The following is a 25,149-nucleotide window of genomic DNA, read 5'->3' as shown; positions in this document are numbered from 1 at the left end:
CATTTGGAATAAGTATGGACCAATTTAAAGTAAATTATGAAACCATATATATTATATGTATATTCTGCAGTTTCATTTTATATTATATTCTGAAGAATTACTATTAGCTTTACTGTAAATTACTGGAATATATGCTGTAGAATTAGCTAAACACTCAAGAACTGGGTAGAGGCCAGTTTTTTGAGACAGATGCTTTCAAAATCCCAAATTTCAACATAGCATTTCCCAATTATGATATACCAGAAGCCAAATTATATGTTTAATACTGACAATTTCCATTTGCATAGCACTTTACGGTTTCTGAAATGTTCAGAGATATCTCACCCAAAGATAGCAAGGCAGGTCATGAACATAATGTAGATATCTGACACACAGAGACTAAGTCACTCGCCCAATGTCACAAAACCAACTAAAATGTTGAGGCAGATGTTTTCAATATTCATTCATTGAACAAATATTTAGAATGCTAAGACTCTATGTTTGGGTCTGGTCAATGATAGAGTTAGATAAGATCCTTGCTCTCCAGTTTACATTCTAATGGAAGAGAGAATAAGTAAACACAGAATAAAATTTTAGATAAATGCTATAAAGAGAACATGGCATGGGATAGAGTGGTTGCAGAATGGCACAACCAGAGGTCAGAGATGGTCTAAGGAGATTACATCTGAACTGAGGCCTGAATGAAGACAAATCACCCATGTGAAAGTCTATAAAGGCATCCAAGCAGAGGAAAAAGCATACTCCTAGAGGTAGGAAAGATCTTGGACAGCAAGGTGGCCAAATAGCTGGAAGTGGAATGAGAGGGAGGAGTGTTGAGAGGGAGGAGTGTATAGTCACAGTGACCTGGTTACAGGAGCCCTTAGGCCACTCACTCCAGGAGACAGGATTTAAAGTGAAAAGACATGGTGAGATGATCTGATTTACATTTTAAAGAAATCATTCAAGCAGCCACAAAATGAAACAACTATAATACATCAGGTAGCAGCACCTTGAGCTGCAAAAGTACTATTAACGGTCTATGCTTCGGGTAACATTTCTAGAGAGTGGGTGGTTGTTACCTCTGAGACTTAACATGTAGTTAATACACTTTACATAATTTCATAATTTTTTAGAGTAAATTGTAGAGAGGTAAGGATGGAAGCAGAAAAACCACTAGAATGTTACGCTAACAGTCCAGGAGTGAGGTGGTGGTAACTTGGGAGTAGTAGAGGTATGAAATAATGCAATTTGGAATATACTTCAGAAGTATGGTAAATAGGTCTTCCTGATGGAGGCAAGGACAGGAATCAAGGCAACCAGTGGTTCCCAACGTGGAACGATTTTGCATCCCAGGGGATATCTATAATGCCTGGAAACATTTTTGGTTGTCACAACTGGGGAGGAAGGGGTTGCTACTGGCCTTTATGGGTAGAAGCCAAGGATGTTGCTAAACATACTACAATACATAGCAGTACAGCAAAACAACGAATTGTATGGTTAAAAAGTGCTAATAGTGCAGAGGTTGAGAAATCCTGATCTAGACAGATTCTAACTGGTTCTCATCCTAGAAGACCCACACTTCCAGGAGAATCTACCAAAACAAAGAACCCCACCAAAAAAAAACCCCAAAAAAAACAGAAAAACCAAAAAAACCTAGAAATGGGGGTCATTTATTTTCAATATTTAGAGAAACAAAAATTGTTGTATCATGAAATAAAGTTTATTTGTTTGGAGATAAATTATACAACTCTGGTTAATATCGTTGATCAGAAGGTCTGATTGTTTAAGTCAGTCTAACAAAATATGAAAATCAATTACCAATTAATAAGTGCCATTTTTTGAACTTTCTTAAAATGCAACTTAAATACTTCCAGTTAGCAATACCAACATTGCTTTTAATTTTCCTTTTTACCAGCTTTCTTAAACCTGTACTCCAACAGTCACTGCTTTTCCAAATACAAATTACCCCAAAATCAGTGAAAAAGATATAAATGGATACGATGGTAGGAATAGCTCAAGGAAAATAACTCGCTTTTTTCTATGTGCATGTAACTTAGTTATCTGACTGACTGGGCCTTGAACAAGTGGATACATTAGTTTTAGGTATCGGAAGACTGCAGCACGCATTTCTCTCAATTACTCAAAGACTAACCATGAGAAAAGTACTCTTTTAGACCCAATTAATAAAACACAAAATGCCAAAGTTGGTAAAGTTAATTTTACCTCATTGTCATCAAAAAGAAAATAATTTGGAAAAAGTCACTGTAATTGTCTCCTAAAGCATCTTCCTGGTATGTCTGGAACTATTTATGCAGTAACTTACATGCCACGATACACTTAGGAAGGTCTGAAATTTAGTAACTTAGGGAAATAACAGAAAATACTAAACGATCTAAAAATGACAACTCAGAATATCACCTTACATTTGAGTTCTCACAGGTAGAAATTATTTCTAACCTATAAAGTCAATTTAGGTTAAAAATTGGATGTTCTTAATTACAAGTACCTCAATAAAACTGGTCACGGACACATACAATACTAGGTTAAGTCTGGTTAAAACAATTTTAGGAACAATTACGGCAGTCATATTGTTACAGTTTCATCCACATTTACACAAAAACTTCGGAAATCAGCTCCAGAACTAAGAAGCTTCCAGCCTGAATTCATCCCCGCTTGTGATAAAACTCAAAATTCTGACAATCTAGAAATAAAATACTGGGACACTTTACTACCCTGAAAATCATGCCGACTTCCGGCTAGACCGGGCGGACGTTTTCGGGAGCATAGCAGAGCGGCGTGCAGGGCGCGCTTCTCCCAGGCGCACTTCTGGTTGCCGCACTCTTCAGACACTGTAGGATCGTTAAACTCGTGACGCCACTCTCTTCCCCATGGATACAAAGAATTATCCTTGGCGGAAAATTCACTGACACTACGTCCCTTAGGCGGCGACCGTTAAAGAACACTACTGTTTTTTCAGGTTTTCAGAAACTCAAGGCTACCGCGGTCACCTTGCCTATTTCACCCATCACCCGGGAGGAACAGCCACACAGCGGAAACTCAAGACCGCGCGGAGAGGAGGCGCCAAAATAAACCATTTTCTCGCGAAAGCTTAAACACAAATCTCGCGACATCTTTCTGTCTTTCCTTTTTTTTTTTTTGCCCCACCTCCAGAGCGCCTTGCTTTAAAACCTCGCGAGATTTCTTTCAGTCTCCGCCCCTTTACGGCACGATGGTCGCACAAGAATGTGATACAGTCTCAACGGCCGCCATTTTCTTTCTTTCTTAGCAGTTGGCTGAAGAGAAGGTCTCTGCGAAGAAGCGGTAGCGGCCACGGTAGGGTAGACATGGCAGACTATTCAACAGTGCCTCCACCCTCCTCTGGCTCAGCTGGTGGTGGAGGAGGCGGCGGTGGTGGTGGAGGAGTTAACGATGCTTTCAAAGATGCGCTGCAGAGAGCCCGGCAGGTAAGTCTGGACCGCGCGGCGGGATCCCAACAGCTCACGGTAATTGGCCACTGGCTCAGTAGGCCGCTACTTCTTCGCGCGTGAGGAAGAGGAAAGAAGTGTCCTTCCGGGCTCTGAAATGTGAGGAGGCTCACATTTTCCCAAGTAATACCGATTAGAGGCTGGAACTCGGTTTTGTATTCTTACTGTCTAAGCCACTTGGGACCTCAACGCGTGCTACGTAAAAATGGCTTTAGGACCTTCTCCTGTTTCTGCGGCACTCAAGCTGCTTTTTCCTAGGAGTTAGCTGAGCATTTCCTCTTCCTCAGAATGAACATTTTTTTCCCATGGGATAAAGCGCGCGTAGTTTTACACAATAGTATGGAAGGTTCTGGTAATGAGTTTGGGAAAGAACTAAGATCTGTCCACAGGAGCCATGGTAAGATAAGGGATATGTCATTAAAAGTCTTCACAGCTTCTAGCTCATTCAAGCTCTCTCACCTACAAGGAAGAGATTTAAGAGTACAGACATCCCGGATTGGAATTCTTCCTCAGGGCGGGATTTACGTGTCAGTGTGTAATAACAGCCCTTCCCCCTTATTTCTCAAAATGGCTTCAGGCCCATTATACCCCCAAGTTTCTATTTGAATCTGCCTCTCTGTTCACAGTCGCAAACTGACCAGGCCTCTTTGTATTACGTAGGTGCGTACATTTGCCCTGAAGGCACTTCTTTCACAAACGAAGGCTGTGAAAGAAATACATGTACTCCAGGAGATTTAAAGATTTCTTAATTTTAACTTAATCTTTATTAGGTAGTCCCTTCATAAAATTGTAACTTCAAGATGTTTGCTTTTGGTATGGACTTGGATATAAGCAAAAGTAATCTCATTCTTGTTATGACACTATGCATAATAAGTGCTAGACATATTTAGACATAGTGTTAAGCGAATGGTAATGAGAAAGAGATTTTGTGAAATGCTTTGGTTGCATTAGGAGTTCACTTATTTTTTTCTTCAGTTCTGTTAAAAGATTATTTGAGTCAAAATTCATAAAATCTGTAGTGGTGTAACAAATCACTCCTTTTTAAATAATGTAAACACGTTATAAACAAAAATGTACCTGGACTTGTTTATATTCAGAGAAGTCAACAAAAGTCATTAATATTCTGTGGGTTTTTTACCTACTTTTTATTACTTTTGAACATTTATAATGGTGATTGAAACATTTTTATAGTGACAGGAACTCTTAGTGCGATTTTAGATTGGTTTGGAAAATTCAACCTGAATTATTTTTAATCAGCCAGCGTATTGAATTAATATGTGCCACACACTGTACTTAGATACTGGAGAATTTTTAGTTGTGTGAATTGGATTTCTGCCTTCTAAGAAGCTATGCTATGGTTAAAGGAACTAAATGCAAATGAATTGTATTTGATGAATGCTTTCAGAGAGGAGTGGACAAAATATGTATACTGCTAATCTACTTGTTCTGTAAACATTTATAGAGTTCCTACTTTGAGTTAGTCACTGTACACAACACCAAGGAGCAGGGTGCCTAACTGCCAAAGTAAAGGACTGGTATTTTAAGGCATTAAAAAATGACTGAGAGTCTGACCAGTGGAGAAAAGAAGCACATGTGCAAAGGTATGGGCTTTTTGCAATAACAGGAACCCAAGAGTGAAGTCACTGGAGGGGTAACGTTGGGTGGGGGAAAGAGGGTAGAAAATGAGTTAAGAAAAGGTGAATACAGCATCTCAAAGACTTTGGGTTGCCATGCTTTAATTAAAAATTGGACTTCATTATTTGACTAAGCTATAATTTCTTGATTAAGTTAGATTGCTTTTTTAATAGAAATAGTCCTCAAACTGTGGAATTTCTCATACTCTTTTATATGCCAGTAGATCAGCTGCCCCATGCCCTTGCGGTAATAATAATTCTTTACAGATGATTTTGACTGTAATGATTTGATTGTTTCTTTACAGAATTGTTCTTAAATCTAAGATTCCCAAATTTAGCTTTTGAGTCGAATTAACCCTTCTGATTACTTTTGAGGATGCCTCTATCAGTTGTAGCTGCTTGTCTTACATAAGTGGAACATAGGAAAGAGTATTAGGACTGAAGAAACAAGTTAGGTTAATACTTTTTCCCAAAGAATAATGAATTATGTTTAAAAATCCTCATCTAACTTTGTTTCTTTTCTTTGTCCAGAGTATTATGCTATGTTCTTTAGAAGGAAGAGGTATAAGAACAGCTTCTTGGCCCTCAAAGCACTATGTACCATTGGGGATGCTATAGGCGTTTTTGGCTGGACAGTTATTATGAAGGAAAGCAGGATAGCCCTGCTCTCTACCTAGTAAATGCTTGTAACATTTACTCTAGCTGATTGTTGCCATCTGGTAATTTAGGCCAAGTTGCTAAATCTTTTATTTCAGAGAATCTTAATAGCTTATTTTCAATGTGAAATTTGCAGATTTTTATAATACTGTCAGCTAAATCCAGTACAGGAGCTCCAGATTGATTCTCTAGTTTCAGGTTTCCAACCTGTACACTTTAGAAATTTATATTTTTGTATTTCAGGTAGTGACTCCATAGGGTGAAGTTGAGATTCTTTGATGATCACACTAAAATTCTGTTTCCGAAAATTGGAAAATTAAAACATCTACTTTTTCTTAAGGTTATATGAAGATTGAAGTGAATCAGAGGCTAAGACTAGGTGACTAGAATGGTGGATCACAAATTAAGAATATCAAACTTCATTTCAGTTCTAAAAAATTAATAAATTAGCCATTAAATACTCAATTATTCTTGAAATCTCTTCCTTGATCATTGTAAAAGTGATTCAGACTGCATTATGTTGTTTGAATGTGGTGAAAATTTTATAAAATAGAATTCTTGACTTTTTAGTTACCACTCCTCCCTTCAGTGCAGAATAGCAAAGTTTGAATATAAGCAAAAATTCTTGTGTTTGAAGGGGACAGTGTTAATGTGGTAACCTAGTGATATTTCTAGTGTCCATTAAGCCTCTTCATATGTTTGTTGCATGGGAACAGAATCCCATCAGGACCTTGCCCATAGTATATACTCAATATTTATTGAATTGAATCAAGAAAAATCTTTAATGGATTAAAGTAGCAATAAAATTGTGTTTTGAAAATTCTTTCATTTCTCAAATGCCTATGGCTATGTTAGATCTTGGAGATAGAAAGAAAAATAGTATACCTTATTGTCCCACAGGCACAGTTTTTACAAGCAGAATGCAACTATATCTTTGGCCAGGACCAATAAAAATTTGGTTAAATTTATAAAATCAAATATTTGAAGTCATGTGGACCCTGCTTGTAGTTGAATTATAAGATGCTGATTTGTTTGTAATAACTGGCAATTTTATATGCTACATATTAGGCTCTGTGCTAAACTTACCTGGTATTCATTTAATTCTCACAACCATCCTACAAGATATGTATAGAAATTATTATTTCCTTTGTGTAGATAAGGTAAATAAGGTACAGAATGTAGGAAAATTTGGCAAGGACCCAAAGCAATTGAACCAGATTTATAACCCATCCCAAATCACAGTTGTACTCTACAGCCTAAGGAAGCATGTATTGGATTGAAAATTAGGAGCTAGTCAACTTAGGTAACTTACTTCTGAGAATCTGCTCTCAGTTTTAGGGTGGGTTGGTTGGTTGGTTTTACTCTAGAATCAGGTGGTATGACTAAGTAATCTCTTAAATTTCCTTTCAATTCCAGAATTCTTAGGTTATAAGAATAGTCATTGAAGAAGGCGGAAAATGCTAAAACAAAGCATAAAAAAATTTACTCATTTGAGCAGTAGAGCAAGGTCCAAATGGAAAGCTTGAGTTACTGTAAATTAAAATCAAAGAAATTGCTTACTTTTAATTTTTCTAGTCTATTAAGAATTTTTTTTAGTTGGAGATTGAATTTTAGGAATGACTTTCTCTTAAATTCTCCTTGTAGTGACATAGGAAATGTGTATTTTCTATAAATCTTTGAGAAGTAGTCCAATCTGTTAGTATTTTTACTAAAAGCGCTTCCCAAATGTCTTTGTAATAGTTTTGAATTTTTGAGATGATACTGGTTCTTTTGACTGAATCGAGTATCAACTTTCATGTTTATTTGGATAGTTTTTAGAACTGTTCAAGAAATAGGTATAAATAAGTATCCTTTCTTTGTGCAGAAGTTTCTTGGAGTTCGAAGATTGCTGCTTTGCAGATTCATAGAGCTTTTCTAAAAGCTAATTGCAGAAGATATTCAATCTAAACCATTTTCTTATCATTAGTACTACTGTTTTCTCTGGCCTGAAATAATTTTAATATCAATATGCCTATTAGTGCCTGGCGGTGTATTTAAGTTCGTAAGGAACAATTCAGTGCTAAGTGTTTTAAAATTTAAGGGTAGAAAAATTGTGAGGAAAACTTTCAGAAAAGAAATAAGATTTTAATTAGATGCTCAAAGGTATGAACAGGCTTTTGAGAAAGTGAAAGATGATTAAGGAAGGTTAAATTGACCATATAGAGTATAGAGTAAGGAAAATAAATTTTTTTTTTTTTTTAGGCGAGGCAACCCTTGGTTGACCTCACAGATTGCAAGGACTTTGTTGGTTTACAGTCCCTTATTTTTTTTATTTTTTATGCCTACAGCACCTGGTCTTCCTAGGTGGTCTCTCATCCAAGTACTAACCAGGCCCGACCCTGCTCAGCTTCCGAGATCAGACGGGATTGGGCTTGTTCAGGGTAGCATGGCCATAGACAGGAAAATAAAATTTTATACCTTTTTTTTAAACAAGCATTTTTATATTTAATCCTAATATGCTTTGCTATAGGTGTTGGCATGTACAAATGAGGAAAATGGAAATCTTAAGAACCTTAGGAAGTACAGTGATATGTAGGAACTGATGATACATACATACTGGTAAGTGTGTGTGTGTGTGTGTGTGTGTGTAAGTGTAAGACTTAAGTGGTACATATTGGATTTAAAACAAGTCACTGAATATATTCTGTCTCTAGTTTTCCTAGTTATGAAGCTCAAGGTAGTTGATTTAGTTTCATATCAGGACATCTTGGGGGAATTCCAATCACCAAGAGTTTAATATTCCATTTAATTTTTTATGGAAAATTTCAAACATACTCAAAATTGAAAGAATAACGAAATGAACTTTGATAAGCCATTCACCCAGCTTCAGTGATGTAGTAAATGTCCAGTGGTTGTGGCTGATATTTCTTATGTGATGTTTATATAGTCAAGTGAAGGCAATTATTTGCCCCACTCTAAAGTTAAGTCTTAAAGGATAAAACGACTTGTGACTCTGTAGTTGAAGCATTCTTGGAGATACAGCTTGCCAGGCTCCCCTCGCCCCCATGTTTCTTTAGAACAAGATTATCCAACAGAAATTAAATGCAAGTCACTTTTAATCCAACATATCCAAAATATTACCATTTTAATATGTTCAGTATAAAAAATTTTGAGGTGCTTTACATTGTTTATATTAATTCCAGATTTTCAATGTGTATTTTATATTCAAAGTACATCTCCAGTTTGGACTAGCCACATTTTAAGTACTCAGTAATCACTGTAGCTATTGTGTACCCTATTAGACAGCACAACCTTAGAGTCCCACAAGGTGTTCACATTCTTTGTTCCTATACACATCTTGAAGAGTCATGGGAGAGAGCCATGAAAAAGAGAGAATTAGGATCCAGATTTTCTTCAAAGTTGTTTGGACAGTTTTCTAAAGATTCCTAATTGATTACCTCTTTGTTCTTACAGAGATATATAGCAGAAGCTTTATTCCAGATGATGATTATTTCTTAACTTTCTGAAGTTATTAATAGTAATAATGAACTAAAATTTTACTTTCATTTTGTTATGTCAGATATTTGGCATATATACATGTATTAGTAACTATGTGAGGAAATTGAGTACTGAATAGTATATAGTAGTTATGATGCTATCCTTAATGATGGTGTTTTTGTTTTTGAAAGATTGCAGCAAAAATTGGAGGTGATGCTGGTACGTCACTGAATTCAAATGACTATGGTTATGGGGGACAAAAAAGACCTTTGGAAGATGGAGGTAAGTTATAGCCATAAGTATTTTAATTGTTTTATGCAGCTTAGTTGAAGTAATTTTCAGTATTTTTCGAATGTTCTTTTATTGAAACATACTTTTATCATAAGGTTCCTAAAATTGTAAGGTTTATATTGGCCTCAAAAGAAAAGGGGGAAAAAGAGACCTAGACAAGGTAGGTAAAATTTAAATTAACCAGCCAGTCTTGTCTTAATTAGAAAATATCATTTTCTTTTAGACTTATGTCAGAATGACAGTTTGCACAGACGACTTGTTAATATACTGTGGGGGGTGAGGGGAACGAAAACATAAATATTTAGGAGACATTTCACATTTCACAGGTTTTTCTTACCATACATGAATTAATCTTTATATGCTATATTTTTGTCATTTTGTTATTTCAAATTTCATTTTAAAGGTTGAAGTTGCTATAGTTTGCTACTCTAGTGTGTTGTAGGTTATACCTTTTTTTGTTACTTTTTTGTTTGTTTTAGTACCTTGTTTTGTGTTTCAGGTTTAACTCAATGTGGCTTAAAGCAGTAGACTTACAGTGCCTTGTACTTTAAAAAAAAAAATTGTTGAAGCTTCTGAACTTAGAAGTCCATGAGTATTTTTGCTTTAGATTTGATGTATGAATTTTGATAAAATTTCTTTTGCCCTTTATTTTTTTTTTTAGGAGGTTCTGAATGAGCCTGTAGAGATGTATTTGAGCTTTACCAAGAAGTACTTAGTTTATATAAGTGACTTTCACATTATAGTGAGGTTTAATATACAAAAAAAAAGCTAATGATGCTTCAGATGTTGTATGTAATGTATTCTTTTTATTTTATGTGTAGATGGCTCTTGGACAAGTCCGAGCAGTACAACACACTGGGAGGGAATGCCCTCTCCTTTTAAAGGCAGGAATTTTTATTTATTACCTGTGTTTAGTATGTAAACGTGAAATAAACCAGTGGATTCTTATATGGACACAAATATTTCTTGGAGTATGTGTCTGAATTTTTGCTGCACCACATTCTGATGTTTAATCGTTTAAGTTTGATGGGGGGAGGAGAATGTAGTACATTCAGCTGTCGGTTGTCTATTCTAAGGTATGCATTGTATTCATCTGTGTAAAGGATGTAGATGAAGGTAGTCATGTAGTTGCTTTGAGTTTTTCTGCTGAAGTTTATGCCTTGAAATGTTTGGTGAGGAACAGTAGAACAGTTTAGATTGAGATTGCCTTGTAATGTGATTTTTAAATTTATTTTGCATAGCTTTGTGGTCACTCTCAGATAGACTCAACTTTTGATATGTCAAATTTTCCCATTTTGATAGGTTTTTTTTTTTTTCTTTCAGTCTTCAGTTTCTGCAGTGGGAAGCATCATTAGCCTTTAGCATGTGATATTTTGCTAGTAATGGACCTAAATACTTTGTCTTGTATCATTATAAAGTGCTTAACATACATTAAGGTCAGTGATTTGATACAGTCAAAAAGAAATTTTTTAAATGTCTGTGCATCTTTAAAATGTGAAGAGAATGAAAGACTTAATTTTTCTTCTTTTGGTTACTAAGTTTGGGCTGAGTTTTGGCACTTTTGGTTCACATGCCAAACCATACCCTCAGCTATTTCCATAAATGTTTATACCGATATTTATTTTTGCTTGGGCAGGGGGAACTAAGTCTTATATTTGTACTCTTTGGAAAAAAATTAAAAGACTCTTAATTTTGCAGATCAGCCAGATGCTAAGAAAGTTGCTCCTCAAAATGACTGTAAGTATTTAAAATTGGATTAAAACTTAAAGTAACTGGATTTTGATCAAGATTTTGTTCCCATCCTTTATTGGGTATCTCCGAAGTTAGTTGAATGCCATGAATATTCTTTTAGAATGAATTTCTTTGTAAATATTCACCTCCTATCTTTATATGATCTCCCACTTCAATGATGACCAGATATGTATTAATAAGATTTGGCTGCTAAATTGTTTTAGATACTCAGTTTATTCTGTAAATCCATTTCTTAATCTATGCTACTACCACTTGAAAAATGAATTTTTTCTATATCATATATCATTTTTCCTTTATCAGTAAAAGTCTGCCCTTTTACTGACCCTTTTGCCCAGTGTCAATGTTGGTTTAAGTATTCTTATTCTCAAGGTGTTGTTTGTGTGTCAGCAAAAGACTTTAGAATTGTTTGATGATATTGTATTGTTAAATATATGTGACCTTAAAATTTTCTTTTCATTTTTATCTAATTTTTTGGTAGCTTTTGGGACACAGTTACCACCGATGCATCAGCAGCAAAGGTATAGTCAAATGCTTGTCGAAGAGTACTTTGAAAGTTTTAGTTGAACTGTATTTATGTAAAACCACACCCAAGTAGTGTATGGTGAATATGTGTCTGCCTTTTTTTTGTATATATAGTTCATTTCCTTCGACTTAAGAAGGTGTGATACAGAATGACCATTTTCCTTTTTGAGTAAGATACATTTGTAATTGGGAAGGATGGGTAGAATTAGCACATTTTAGAATAACTAATATGGAGTAAAATAACTTAAAATGACATTCTCTGAACCTCCACTTCAACTTCTTTGCAGTTCATGTTTACAGACTGTTCCATTCATCATACTCTGCTTACTTGATGTGTACTTTAATTAAGATTCTGACTACTCAGGCTATATTTTGACTATAAACATGTGCTTGGAAACCTAATGTAAGCTATTAGGAGCCACTAGACTTCCATCGTTATCAATAGAATACCTTTTATATGTAAAGAAATTATTTTTCTTTGAAGGAAAATGTTAGTTTCTGTTCTTTCTTAGCAGGTCTGTAATGACAGAAGAATACAAAGTTCCAGATGGAATGGTTGGATTTAGTGAGTAACCTAATTTTTAAAGCTTTGAAAACAATCAAAACATAACTTACAGTCTTTCAGCAAATAATTTTCTTTTTTCTTACTAGTAATTGGCAGAGGAGGTGAGCAGATCTCACGCATACAGCAGGAATCTGGATGCAAGATACAGATCGCTCCTGGTAATGTTATTCTTGCTATTTTCATACTAACTAAAAAACTAACGTATTTTTTAAGTTCCTAGTGAAAATGATGCCATCTATTAATTTTTTCTTGGCCTTAAACTTTGTGTTTTTTTTTTTGTTTTAAATTGTAGACAGTGGTGGCCTTCCAGAGAGGTCTTGCATGTTAACTGGAACACCTGAGTCTGTCCAGTAAGTATGAAAATCATGTGCCTAAGATTAGCCCATTCTTCCTACTGCAGTATGTTGCTGCTGCAATTGAACCGACTTTCTCCTGCACTATTTCCTCTCTTTTCAAGATAATTTCTAATAGTATACAAACATGCTTGGAAATCGATCCATCTTAACCAAAACCATACCTGAAACCCACATTTCTGTTTCTCTCTTCCCTTTTACAACAACTTTTTGAAAAAAGGTAGCTTTACTTGACTTGCTGTATCATCTGCCTGTTTTTATTTTGTCTCGAACTTGCACCAATCAGGCTTTTATTCTCACTGTTTCACTGATACTGGTCTTCAAGATCACAACTGGCCTCCACATCACTCAGCCTGTCAGCATTTTTAGACAGTGGACCACTTGCCTAGAGATACCCAACTTCATGGTTCCTCTTTTTCAGTCTGTCTTGGTTGTCCAGCTTATCTTTCTGGTCTCTCAATTTGAATGTGAAATTCAGTCTTCCTATGATATATCTACACATACTCTTTAGAACATTTCATTTATTCTGTTAAACTTCATTTAATATATGGTTTTATATGCCATAGATATCATATGCTCTTATATTTTTATATTCAGCCTTGATCTCTTTTCCTAAATTCCAGATTCATATCCAGCTGCTCAGTACCTCCACTTGAATGTCTATTAGACATCTCAAACTTTAGCTTGTTAAAAACAAAATTGTTTTTCACACTATTCCCAGCTTGCTTGTTTTTGTTTTTGTTTTTTTAAATCACATCTCAGTGTATGACAACTGTTTTAATACTTCCTCTTGTGCCTCATTTATCCATAAAAAGTCTTGGTCATTTTTTTCTTCATAATTTATTTGGAATCTAGCCTCCTCTTGCCACTTTCTAGACTATTAACTTATCTGTGATGCCATTTGCTTATATTGCAACATCTCCTTTCTTTTTAGCCTCGTTCAACAATAGTCTATTCTCATAAAAGTATAGCCATGTGATCCTTTTAAAATGTGAATCAATTTGTTACACCATTTTACTCAAAATCTTCTAATGCTTCCTCATTTAGGTTAAAAGTCAGTGTTTTTATCATGGCCTAGTTACCTGCCACCATTATCACTTCATTTTTACCATTCTTCTCACAACTTACTCTGTTCTAGCCTCAGATAGCGTCTTTTCTTTCAGCACACCAAGCATGCTTCTCGTTTGAGTCCTTTGCACATCCTATTCTCTCCGGAACATTTCCCTTAGATATTTATGTATTCTACCCCCACTTTAGGTCTTGGTTCTCAAATGTTTTTATCAGTAAACTCTCCCATATCTATTTTCCATTAAATAGCATCCCTTCACACACATTCCGTCATCCTTATTCTGCTTTGATTTGCTTTATAGCACTTCCCAAATAACATCCATATTATTTAACGTGTTATTTTTACATATTTAATGAAGTTAAGCCATGCCAGCGGAAACTCTTTCTGTTCTGTTTGGTGCCCTAACCCCATTACATAGAATACCTGGCAGATAGTTGACATTTTTAAGTATTCGTTGAATGAATAAATTTTAACAATTGAGTGATCAAAAGGATGATTTAAAAGCATGAATCCATTTAGTTCTTGAAGGAATCAGCTTCATTTTAGAAATATATTTCTTGAAATATAACTCTACTACTTAGAAATTTTAGGTTCTTAAAAATACTGAAAATTGTATACCTAGAAAATTGAATAATTTCAATCTTTGGCCCTGATGGCATTTTCTTTTAATTAAAATTGTGACAATTAATTTGAAGCCACCTAAACTAGAATTGGAAGGAGTACCTGATAATATTTTGTATTTCTCTATTTGGATAAGCTTTTGGGTATGCTACAACTTATGTGACTATTAATTTTTTAACAGATCAGCAAAACGGTTACTGGACCAGATTGTTGAAAAAGGAAGACCAGCCCCTGGCTTTCATCATGGTGATGGACCAGGAAATGCAGTTCAAGAAATAATGATTCCGGCTAGCAAGGCAGGATTAGTTATTGGAAAGGGGGGAGAGACTATTAAACAACTTCAGGTATTATTATTTGTAAAATTATTACTTTTCATCTGTTTTAAAGCTAGTTTCCTTCCGCACCCCTTCGGTTAATACATATGGTTTTTACAATTAACAGGAGCGGGCTGGAGTTAAAATGGTTATGATTCAAGATGGACCTCAGAACACTGGTGCTGACAAACCTCTTAGAATTACAGGAGACCCCTACAAAGTTCAAGTAAACTTAAGTTTGTATTTTACAAAGAAGGATTTGGTGTGGGTGGCAGAATGAGCAAAGTATTCATGAATAATTACAATGTTTTGAGACATGCTTTCTAAATTGGGTAACTTTTTCTACTTCAGCAAGCCAAGGAAATGGTGTTAGAGTTAATTCGTGACCAAGGTGGTTTCAGAGAAGTTCGAAATGAGTATGGGTCAAGAATAGGAGGAAATGAAGGGATAGATGTAAGTAAAAATACTCAAATGGTTGTATGCTAATCCATAAGTATAATCGTTTTTTTCTTGTTTTGTGTCATAGCCTTTTTCAATTTTGTATTCTCTTTTTTTCCTTCCACTTCCTATCTTAGAATATAATCCTGTTTTGTATCTTCTTATCCTATTTGATAAAACAGTGCTATATATACTTTTATGATTTGAGGCAGATTGATTTTCAGGAAATGACTTTCTTAATACTTCGTTTTCTTTGCTTGCATAAGGTCCCCATTCCAAGATTTGCTGTTGGCATTGTAATAGGAAGAAATGGAGAGATGATTAAAAAAATACAAAATGATGCTGGTGTTCGAATTCAGTTTAAGCCAGGTGAGTAAGTGCATTTAATTTTCTAAGTGTTGGTAGCAATTACTTTTGATATTGACACAGTTAATGCTAAACTAATCCAATTTATTTCTTTTTTTTAGATGATGGAACAACACCTGATAGAATAGCACAAATAACAGGACCTCCAGACCGGTGTCAGCATGCTGCAGAAATAATTACAGACCTTCTTCGAAGTGTTCAGGTTTGATAGAATGCTAACATTTTCTTTGTTTTGTTTTCATTTAACAATTTTCTGTTCAAATCTTAGTGTACCCCCTTTTTTTTATATCAGAAGCTGTTTGACGATACTTTATTAATAACTAGAAAGTTTAAATTGTTTTGAGGTAGACACTGGAGCGAGCAGAAAGGCAGCTATATACGTGTGCAACCTTATTCTCTCCAGTATAAAATGAATAAATGATGGTTATTATTGGCTGAGATAATTTGGGCCAAGTTATGTCCTAACTTATCTAAATTTCTGATTTAGGAAATGAAAGTTGAGGAAACCAGACATGTAATAATTTTATCATGGAAAGAAGAGTATATGTCTATGCTGACTGTTTCTTTTTTCTTTTCTCTCTATAGGCTGGTAATCCTGGTGGACCTGGACCTGGTGGTCGAGGAAGAGGTAGAGGTCAAGGCAACTGGAATATGGGACCACCTGGTGGACTACAGGAATTTAATTTCATTGTACCAACTGGGAAAACTGGATTAATAATAGGAAAAGGCAATGTATTTTAAACTCTTATACTATAGGATTAAAAATTTAACATAATTATCTAATTTTTCTGGATGCTATTTCCGCTGCTGTTATAAATAAGTAGCAATGATTTTGTGGGCTATATTTTAGTAGAAAAGTGTTCTTATGTTGATGTGTAACAACTAAAACATAAATGAAGGACTTCATATATACTTAAATAAAAAGTGGGATTTGAATCACATTGGATTCTAGAGAAAGGGACCAACAGTTTCAGTATTAGTGTAAGAAACTTTTCTTTTAACCCAAAATGTAGTTTGAGTGTTTTTGTTGATTTTGCTTTGTCCTGACTCACATTTTTTAATTTTCAGATTTTTAAATAAGTGTTAGTTTATATTTACATTACTTGTAAAAGAAATTAAACCAAGTATTTTGATAAGTTACAATCCATTTTAAGGTTGGATACAGATATACTAAGTTATGCCTTGAAAATATTTTGAGAAGCATGAAATGCTTAATATAATTTGATTTAAAGTGTAGAATAAGAGGAAAATCCTAATAGAATATTGGCAGACGGAATACTGGTCAAAACTAATAGTGACCCATTTAATTGCGACCATTTTCCTTTTGTTAAGTTTATTGAGGTAACAGTAACATGTAAATTTCAGGTATATAAAATTACAATTTAGATTCTGTGTACCGCATTCGCTGTACCCAGTTTCCCTCCGTTACTGTATTTTACCCCCTTTGTCCAATTCACCCTCCTCACTTCCCCTCTGATAACTGTCATTCTGTTTGTATCTTTGAGTTTTCATTTTTTAAATTTGTTACTTTCATTTTCTTTTTAGTAGTTCCTCTTGTATCCTTTGAATTTTTAGAGAAATATCTTTCTTTTGATTTTAGGAGGTGAAACCATAAAAAGCATAAGCCAACAGTCTGGTGCAAGAATAGAACTTCAGAGAAATCCTCCACCTAATGCAGATCCTAATATGAAGTTATTTACGATTCGTGGCACTCCTCAGCAAATAGACTATGCTCGGCAACTCATAGAAGAAAAGATTGGTGTGAGTGTGCTTTAAACTTGAATTTATAGGATAGACGCTGTTGGTTAAATAAGACATTAATTCGTATGCCTTCTATAAGTGCCATGTAGAAAAATGTCAATTTCTAGTCTAAAATTATAGGCCTCATCATGTAATAGATACATAAACAATGAAAAGATTTTCCAGTAAGAAAAGTAACCTAATTAAATACAGTTATGGGTGTTCAAACCTCTCAGGTTAACTCAGAACACCCCTCTGGTCCTCCTGGTGGTTTTTCTGGAATATCCAAACCCAGATGCAAGTTCGAGGCCTGGGACTCCTGCATTACAAGACCTTATATTTGGGCGTGGCTAAATAAGAGAATAGCATTACTTGTAGATACGTTAGGGTTGGTGGAGGGTTGTAAAACATACTTGAAGGATGTAGTTAATGGGAATTCAGTATTAAGGGCTTACCCTACGTAACCCAGATGAGCAAAGATGAATCTGATGCATCCCTCCTTTAAAGTAGAAATTTGCAAATCCTCATTCTTAGATTGGCTGACAGTCATCTGGGGGAATTTTAAGTGTAGACTACTTGAGTGCTTTCCACCTCTACACGTAAGACATACAGTTTTGATCAAATAGAGTGCAGCATCTAATTTTAGATAGATGTTCCAGGTGATTCTGATGCATGGCCAAACTTGGAAATTTTTCAACTGAAAAAGTTTGCTGGTGGTAGTACAAAAAGTATGAAGTCTTAATTGTTCTTTCTTCTAAATAGATAAATAAAAAGTGCTTTACTGTATTCTTTTACTATAAAGAATTAACATAGGATATGAGGGAGCATCTTACGTTATTAATAATAATTAGAATTTTTTAGGAAAATTCTTGATGTTTGCCATTCTGTAAATGGGGTGCAAAACAGTTTAACACATTTTTCTGCTTAGGAAGACAAAAATAAGGGTACAAAAAATACTGTCTTATAAAGTATACACAAACATCATGTGGACAATAAAATGTAATTGTACAGAGACACGAAGAAAATGATTGTGGACTCAATATGGCAAAGATTGATGACAAAAATGAGTATCACAGCTTGTTTTTGAATTTTACTATTCTTAGCATGCATAGATCAGTATTTAAATCTGGATTGATGGGCAAACAAGATATAGATTGTTCTAAAGAAGCAGTTGAATCATTTACTGACTGTGACCTTGGGGGTTGTTTTACTTTGCTTCAGTTTCTTCCTCTAAAAATGAGAATAATAGTGTCTGCATTATAGGGTTGTAGGGATTAAATGATTGAAGTGTGTATGTGTTACTTAAAAGAGTGCCTAGCACATAGCCCTATAAAAATTTTGCTCCTTTTTCAGTAATCCTCTTACTACTTGGAAAGGATAGATTATGGATAATAGAAGTGAGAGAAAATGACAAATTAGACTTAGGTTAATAAAAAGGACTTTAAAAATCATGAAGTTTAGTTTCATTTTTTAGTACTGAAAAAATTGACAACCAAATGTAGTTTAAGCATTATTATCCAAAATGTCACAAGGTCAGTATTAACTGCACCAAATGAGTGTTTTTAGAACAGTTAAATCTAGTGGCCTTTACAAGATGAATTAATGAAAAGAGACATAAACTAAGCTTTATTAATTATAATGTGGCATGATACAGATACGAAATATCCTGATTTGTGAAATCAATTATAAAGGGAATTTACTCCTTTTCATTTCCTACTTTGGCTTTTACTCCTTTCATAGTATTTAGAAAGTTGTAAAGGCCACAGTAGGAAATGAATGCAAATTATTGCTCTAGATGGCATTCAGTGACAGGCTGTGAGGTGGACTTCAGTTTATTGAGTGGAACTAGTTATATTGTTGGTAAAGTATGCAGTAAATCGTTCACAATATAAGACAAGTAATTTGGGGGTATATATTGTCAAGGTGGTTGATTATTGTTAGAGTAGGTAAAAAGTAGATACAGAGATGAGCTAGAAAAGAGACCTGGTATTTGATAAGCTGCCATGGTTGAGATGATAAAGGAATACTAGTAAAAGTAGGAATTCTAAAAGAAGAAATAGTGGAAAAGGGGATAGTCTGAAGAAAATAGGAGTAAAGGAAACACTTCAATTATTTGTTAGTGCTATTGATTTTAATGAATTTTACATTTCATTAATATTGTAGAGTTAAGATAGTTTTTGCAACATGAATGAAGAAATGAAGGAAAATCAAAAATTTACTGCTTGCGTCTATATAAAGAGGGTAGAAATGGAAGGTTATTTGGTTTTGAATTGTTCAACCATTACTGATTTTCTGGTTTTTTTAATGACTTTTTGCTTTCTTGCAGGGCCCAGTAAATCCTTTAGGGCCTCCTGTACCCCATGGGCCCCATGGTGTCCCAGGCCCCCATGGGCCTCCTGGGCCTCCAGGGCCTGGAACTCCAATGGGACCATACAACCCTGCACCTTATAATCCAGGACCACCTGGTCCTGCTCCTCAGTAAGTATTGAGTTTGGTTTTGTGCTTTTCCCCAAAGATTCTAGCTTTTGGTAAATTGTATTTTGATATTGATTTCTATCTTCTCAGTGGTCCTCCAGCCCCTTATGCTCCCCAGGGGTGGGGAAATGCATATCCACACTGGCAGCAACAGGCTCCTCCTGATCCAGGTAAAAAGATGGGTATCTTCTGTGTGTGATCTGTATTGTCACTTCTGTTACATTCTTAAATTTTCTAGTGTTTCTATTTTGTTTGCACTTTCTACACTTGTTTCACTCTCTCATGAATATTAGGTTCTGGTTCTACCACATTGTATAAGACTCGTGAATATGGTCTGTTTTCATAGAACTTTATTCGACTCCTCTTTGGCTTTCTCTGCCTTTGAAGTTCTGCGTCAGAGTGCCAAAAGCCAAATGCTATAGGAAGAAATACAATGTCTTTCTTAGGTTTTAGGTACCAGTCTCATCAAATGTAGTATACAAGTCTAACAGAGCGTTTAACCCTTGAGCATTAAATTCCTAAGTTCTCAGATAACATGTATAAGTTATCTGTTTTAGTATTCCTGAGATGATAACTTTATATGTTAGTTAAAACCTAGCCTATATTTAACATCTGCATGTTAGAACTCTAAAAAAAAACAGTTAAACGTTTTCTTGCCCAGATATGGATTTTAAATATTCTATTCTCGCATCTTCTCCCACAATGTATTTTTCTTTCCACTGTAGTCAAAGGGGCATTTACTGACACCAATTAACATTTGTTTATGATGCTTTTTTCTCACCTACTACCTACCTTTTAGGCCTCTTTCACTGGAGTAGTTTCAAGGAAGGTACTGAATATATGGATTCCTTTCCACACTAGTATATTTCAAACTAAAATAAGTGATTTAAATGAGATTGTTTTAATGAACTTTATTAAACATTCTGGTATTTAAATGTGGCCCTATATTATAACATACTTTAATTTCTTAGGTAGTGTGTTCTTTGGAATATGATGGCACAATATGGCAGTCACCAAATAACCACAACTTCTGCTCATTCAAGAAACAACTTGAGTGTGCTAGGATCTGGGTATGCAAAGATGAGTTTACATTCTGTAGCCAACTCCAAGTATTGGCAGCACCACAGTAGAAAGACTTACAGAAGAAGGATCAAATATGGTTTATTATATAGTAGTCAAAAGTTAGTCTTTTAAGAGTGAAAAGACCTTTTTTCCCTCTCTCTTGTAAGCTAATTGGGATGGTGTGGTTAAGCGGAGAAATCACCATTCAAGAGATTGAAGAATTTGTGCAAGGGATAGATTTATATTGAGTAACTTAGATCTGCAGGATTGCACCTATGAGAACTGTTGGGTAGGGAGCATGATTGAGAAAAATTATGGGAATGAAGTCTATCAATCTCATTTTTCCACTTATAGTAGTAGTGAAGTCACCACTGTAAGAATTTTTTAATAAATATGGTTTCCAGCATTGCCTTTAGGAAGGAAAACCCATTTAGCTAAAAGATAGCAGCTTGGGTTAGATATTCCTTATATTAGATTTAGCATTATGTTAAAACCAAGTAATTGACTTAAAACAGTTTTAGTGAATTTGATTAAACATTGTGGTATTTAAATATGGCCCTATATTGACAAGTCATATTCTCTGAACCTAAGGATTTCTAGTTCATAGTCAAGAACTTAGACCTCAAAGCGAAATATACCTAGAGAAATAGTAGTCCTACAACTTACTAATTGTGCTATAGCAAGCAAGTTTTGAACCCCTCTAAATCTTTTTTATATATAAAACTCATTCACAAATATTATGTTAAATATTAGTAAGTTTTGTGTGTTATATGTAAATATGAAGCTTGTTTTCTTTTGTACAGTCTTTTTTTTTTTTTAATTGTTGCTTTAATGCATTTTTAAGACTGGTTTTTTGTACAAGGTTCATTCAGGAGTACAAATATCACTTCTAAAGTCTTATCTCACTTGCTCTATCCAAACGTGATATCACGTGAACATATTTTCATTAATTAGAATACAGGTAATACACTATTACACTAAATACACTATTAAGACAAATATTCAACATAGAATAGCAATACTTTTATTACTTGAGAAAAGTTAGGAGAGTGGCATAATGCCTTATAATTCTGTCAGCTTAGAAATTGTGTCACTAGAAATCTTTGCTCTTTTTCTCAAAATTTCATTAACCTTTATTAAGCAGCTGAGAACTGCTACCTATTTGAGACTAAGGCTATAAACAGATAATATGGACTTTGGCTAAGGAAATTGCATTTTTCTTGAGGATATAAACTAGTAAAGATATAATATCAAATGATAACTTCTAGTGTAAAGGACAGAATCAATAAGAATTTCTGTTTCTGACTGAGAGATCTCAAACTGTTAATGCATCAGTTGATTCTTATGAAGGATGAGTGGGAGTGAGCTGAGTGCAGAGGAAGCATAACACGCTCCAAGGCCCACATATGAGCATGGTAACTTTTGAAAAGTACAAGCTGTTTTTCTGTGACCAGAACATGAGTGTTGGAAAATATTGACAATGAGGGAAGATGAGGCTGGAATGGAAAGGATGAACTCAGGGAGTCCAGATCATTAAAGAAATTGAATGATAAGCTGTTCTTAAAAGTTTTGACAGTCCTAAAGACAGGGAATAAATGAAGACTTTCAAGTAGAGATATGACATCAAGTGTATGTTTTAGGATAATCACTGAGATATGATGAAGTGTGGTTAATTTATTCCTTTTTCCAAGAATTTTAATTTGTCTTTTTATGGAAACAAGACAGGACAGGGTTCATAGTTCTAAAATAATTGTGGGGTTTTTTGTACAGGTTAGTCCCTAGAAATCCTTTCCTTTAGTCATCTGCCGCATAGAACTGTTGTGCTTGAGGCAAAACTGATTTAGAGCAAATGCACAAGATGATTTAATATAAAGGCCTGGATTTGAAGCCAGAAGATCTTTATTCTTATCCCAGTTCTGCCACCCACTAGTTTTCTAGGACCTAGGAAAGTCACTTCATCTCTGAGCCTTGGTTTTCTATAATAAAAGCTAAGGATGACAATGAAATGAATAGAATTTGAAGGTTTTCACTTACAGCTTTTGATGTCCAGTTAAATTTTGAGTCCGTATAGTGCTGGATGTGGTAAGGGTATATGTGTGTGTGTCTGCATGCATGAGAGAGAGATTATGGACTAGATGTAAACACTGAACTTGTGTTTATTCTAGCTAAGGCAGGAACGGATCCAAATTCAGCAGCTTGGGCTGCATATTATGCTCACTATTATCAACAGCAAGCACAGCCACCACCTGCAGCTCCGGCTGGTGCACCAACTACAACCCAAACCAATGGACAAGGTAACTATGGTAACTAAAGAATTTCTTTTCTATATAAAACTGAAAAGTTGGAATTATATGTGAAATACATTAATGTGTAATACCTAAAAAATCCTAATACTTAGTTATAGCTTCAGGAAGCAAACTTTCTTTATAAAAATAAGTTACTTCAGCGTAATTGCAAACTTTCATAAAAGTTTTAAGATACATTAGAGAACAAGAACACCTATATAACCTAGCTGTCAGGGTTTTATCCCCTCAACCCCATTTGCTCCATCACCATCTTATGTGTCTGTGTCCATTGTCATTAGTCTTTGTCAGAGCCATTTATGACCAAGCTGTAGAAATGATGCCCCACTACCCTTGAATACTCCTTTCTGTATTACTCCAAAAATTCCTCACCATCATATAGCCCTCCACATCCGTTAATTAACATTGATACATCATTATCCAGTGCACAGCCCTTAATTTTACTGTTTATCCCACCATTCAGGAAAAATCCTGAAGTCTTCAGGTCATAAAGAGTACAGACCTTTTGTTTTGTGGGATGATTATCAGTCAGTCTAGGTTCCTTTAACCTTTGTCATGAAGATGAGGTCATTATCATGAGGGCCTGCTTTCTATATGGCAAGAATACCTCAGAAATGATGATATGCTCTTCTTAGTGTGATAAATCAGGGGTAGTAACAGTGCTGACCTATTTTATACCTGGAGATGGTAAACATGGTGACTTGGTCATGTTGGTGTCTGCCAGGTTTCTATATAGAAAAACGCCATTTTCTTCTTTGAAATTAATATTTTTTGGAGAGCTAAACTATACTACTGTGTCATTGAACTACCCATTGGCTTTAGCCTTCATCGATTAACACCTATCCAGTACAGCTATAATTATGGTAATTTATATTTCCATCATTTTACTTTACATTTATTATTTAGTATTTTATTAAATGGAAGAGCTTTTTTCCCATCAATACAGATTCTTGTTTTATTCACTAGGTTGTATTTTAGACTATATTATTTTAATTATCAGATTGTCCTAGATTTGGCCAGTCAGGAGTACCTTCAAGATGGCTCCTCTCTCTTTTTTGACATTCCAGTCATTCTTAAAGTACTTTTTTACTTTTAAACTATGTATTTATATCGCCTGCAGTTACTTTTCTTACACTTTAAGCTTCTTCCTAGCTTTTTCCCTTTTTAAATTTATAAATAGGGAAGGACCTGGTATCCTTGGTGTGTTTCCTGATTTGACAAGTGAATTCACTTGCTCAATGTGACTGCTCTTCCAAATACATAGATCATTTTCTCTGTCTACCAACTCTGTATCCCAGTGTCCTGTATCTTTGGCACCAGCAGGGATGCCACTGTCACACCACTTCTTCACTCCCTAGGGCAGGCCACTTCCAACTCCTGCACTCACAGAAGGAAAGAGCCAAAATTGCCTTTTAAAGACCTTAATCTTATTTTTTTTTTTTTTTTTTTTTTTTTTTTTTTTGAACACAGAGATCAGCAGAATCCAGCTCCAGCTGGACAGGTTGATTATACCAAGGCTTGGGAAGAATACTACAAGAAAATGGGTATGTTCTACCTTTCTTTTTTTATACATGTAATCAAATACATTTAGTAAATATCACAGTAAAAAGTTGAAGATTTCGATAAAAGCATGTTTGTACCATGTTTTTTTACCTTGGATTTGTTTTATTGGTTATTTTTAAAATCGTAAGGAAGAGAATAATTGAGCAAGAATGCATTCCAAAATCACTGAACTTTCAGATGTATCAAGGTCGTTAACAAATAATAATTCTTAAATTTGTGGTTATAAAACAAGGAAACTTTCTAAATTCATTTGCCAACCACTTACTAATTGAAATTAAAAATTTCTGCACCTATGATATTGAATCTACACTTTTGCCAAAGACAGTTTTATATATGTTAGTAGCCTAAATGGAATAGGTGAAATTCTAGAATTCCAAGTAAAAATTGTTTGTTAGTATTGTGTTAGTGTCCTCCTTCAGGGTATGCATTCTAAGACCCCTCCCCCTCTGCCCCCCCAGTGGATACCTGTAACTGAAGATACAA

At 34.8% G+C, this 25,149-nt stretch overlaps 1 protein-coding gene and 1 pseudogene across 16 annotated transcripts in view; one reads left to right on the top strand and one right to left on the bottom strand.

Moving 5' to 3' along the window:
* Window positions 1–3,201: 3,201 nt before the first annotated feature.
* Window positions 3,202–25,149, top strand: part of FUBP1 (far upstream element binding protein 1) — a 32,380-nt gene continuing 10,432 nt past the window's right edge. For 3 of the 16 annotated variants that reach the window (XR_005647746.1, XM_039838656.1, XM_039838657.1), the window contains exons 1-19: window positions 3,203–3,443; window positions 9,424–9,514; window positions 10,345–10,407; window positions 11,222–11,260; window positions 11,754–11,793; window positions 12,310–12,362; window positions 12,449–12,520; window positions 12,655–12,712; window positions 14,587–14,749; window positions 14,847–14,945; window positions 15,071–15,172; window positions 15,424–15,526; window positions 15,625–15,725; window positions 16,109–16,250; window positions 17,124–17,284; window positions 19,590–19,741; window positions 19,829–19,908; window positions 22,966–23,103; window positions 24,573–24,647. Coding sequence is in view for 15 of the 16 variants with exons in the window: in XM_039838656.1 (XP_039694590.1) it covers window positions 3,324–3,443; window positions 9,424–9,514; window positions 10,345–10,407; window positions 11,222–11,260; window positions 11,754–11,793; window positions 12,310–12,362; window positions 12,449–12,520; window positions 12,655–12,712; window positions 14,587–14,749; window positions 14,847–14,945; window positions 15,071–15,172; window positions 15,424–15,526; window positions 15,625–15,725; window positions 16,109–16,250; window positions 17,124–17,284; window positions 19,590–19,741; window positions 19,829–19,908; window positions 22,966–23,103; window positions 24,573–24,647 (1,852 nt within the window). In the remaining variant the exon portion in view is untranslated. Of the gene's footprint in view, window positions 3,444–4,693; window positions 5,066–9,423; window positions 9,515–10,344; window positions 10,408–11,221; window positions 11,261–11,753; window positions 11,794–12,309; window positions 12,363–12,448; window positions 12,521–12,654; window positions 12,713–14,586; window positions 14,750–14,846; window positions 14,946–15,070; window positions 15,173–15,423; window positions 15,527–15,624; window positions 15,726–16,108; window positions 16,251–17,123; window positions 17,285–19,589; window positions 19,742–19,828; window positions 19,909–22,965; window positions 23,104–24,572; window positions 24,648–25,149 lie in introns of those variants that run through there. The other 13 variants (XM_039838660.1, XM_039838655.1, XM_039838667.1 and 10 more) reach the window with 11 other exon arrangements.
* LOC120583406 (uncharacterized) lies at window positions 8,074–8,192 on the bottom strand (annotated as a pseudogene).

This window comes from Pteropus medius, unplaced genomic scaffold (assembly GCF_902729225.1).
Source record: "Pteropus medius unplaced genomic scaffold, Ma_sr-lr_union100, whole genome shotgun sequence".
NCBI lineage: Eukaryota > Metazoa > Chordata > Mammalia > Chiroptera > Pteropodidae > Pteropus > Pteropus medius.
This window is presented reverse-complemented; position numbering and strand designations above follow the sequence as displayed.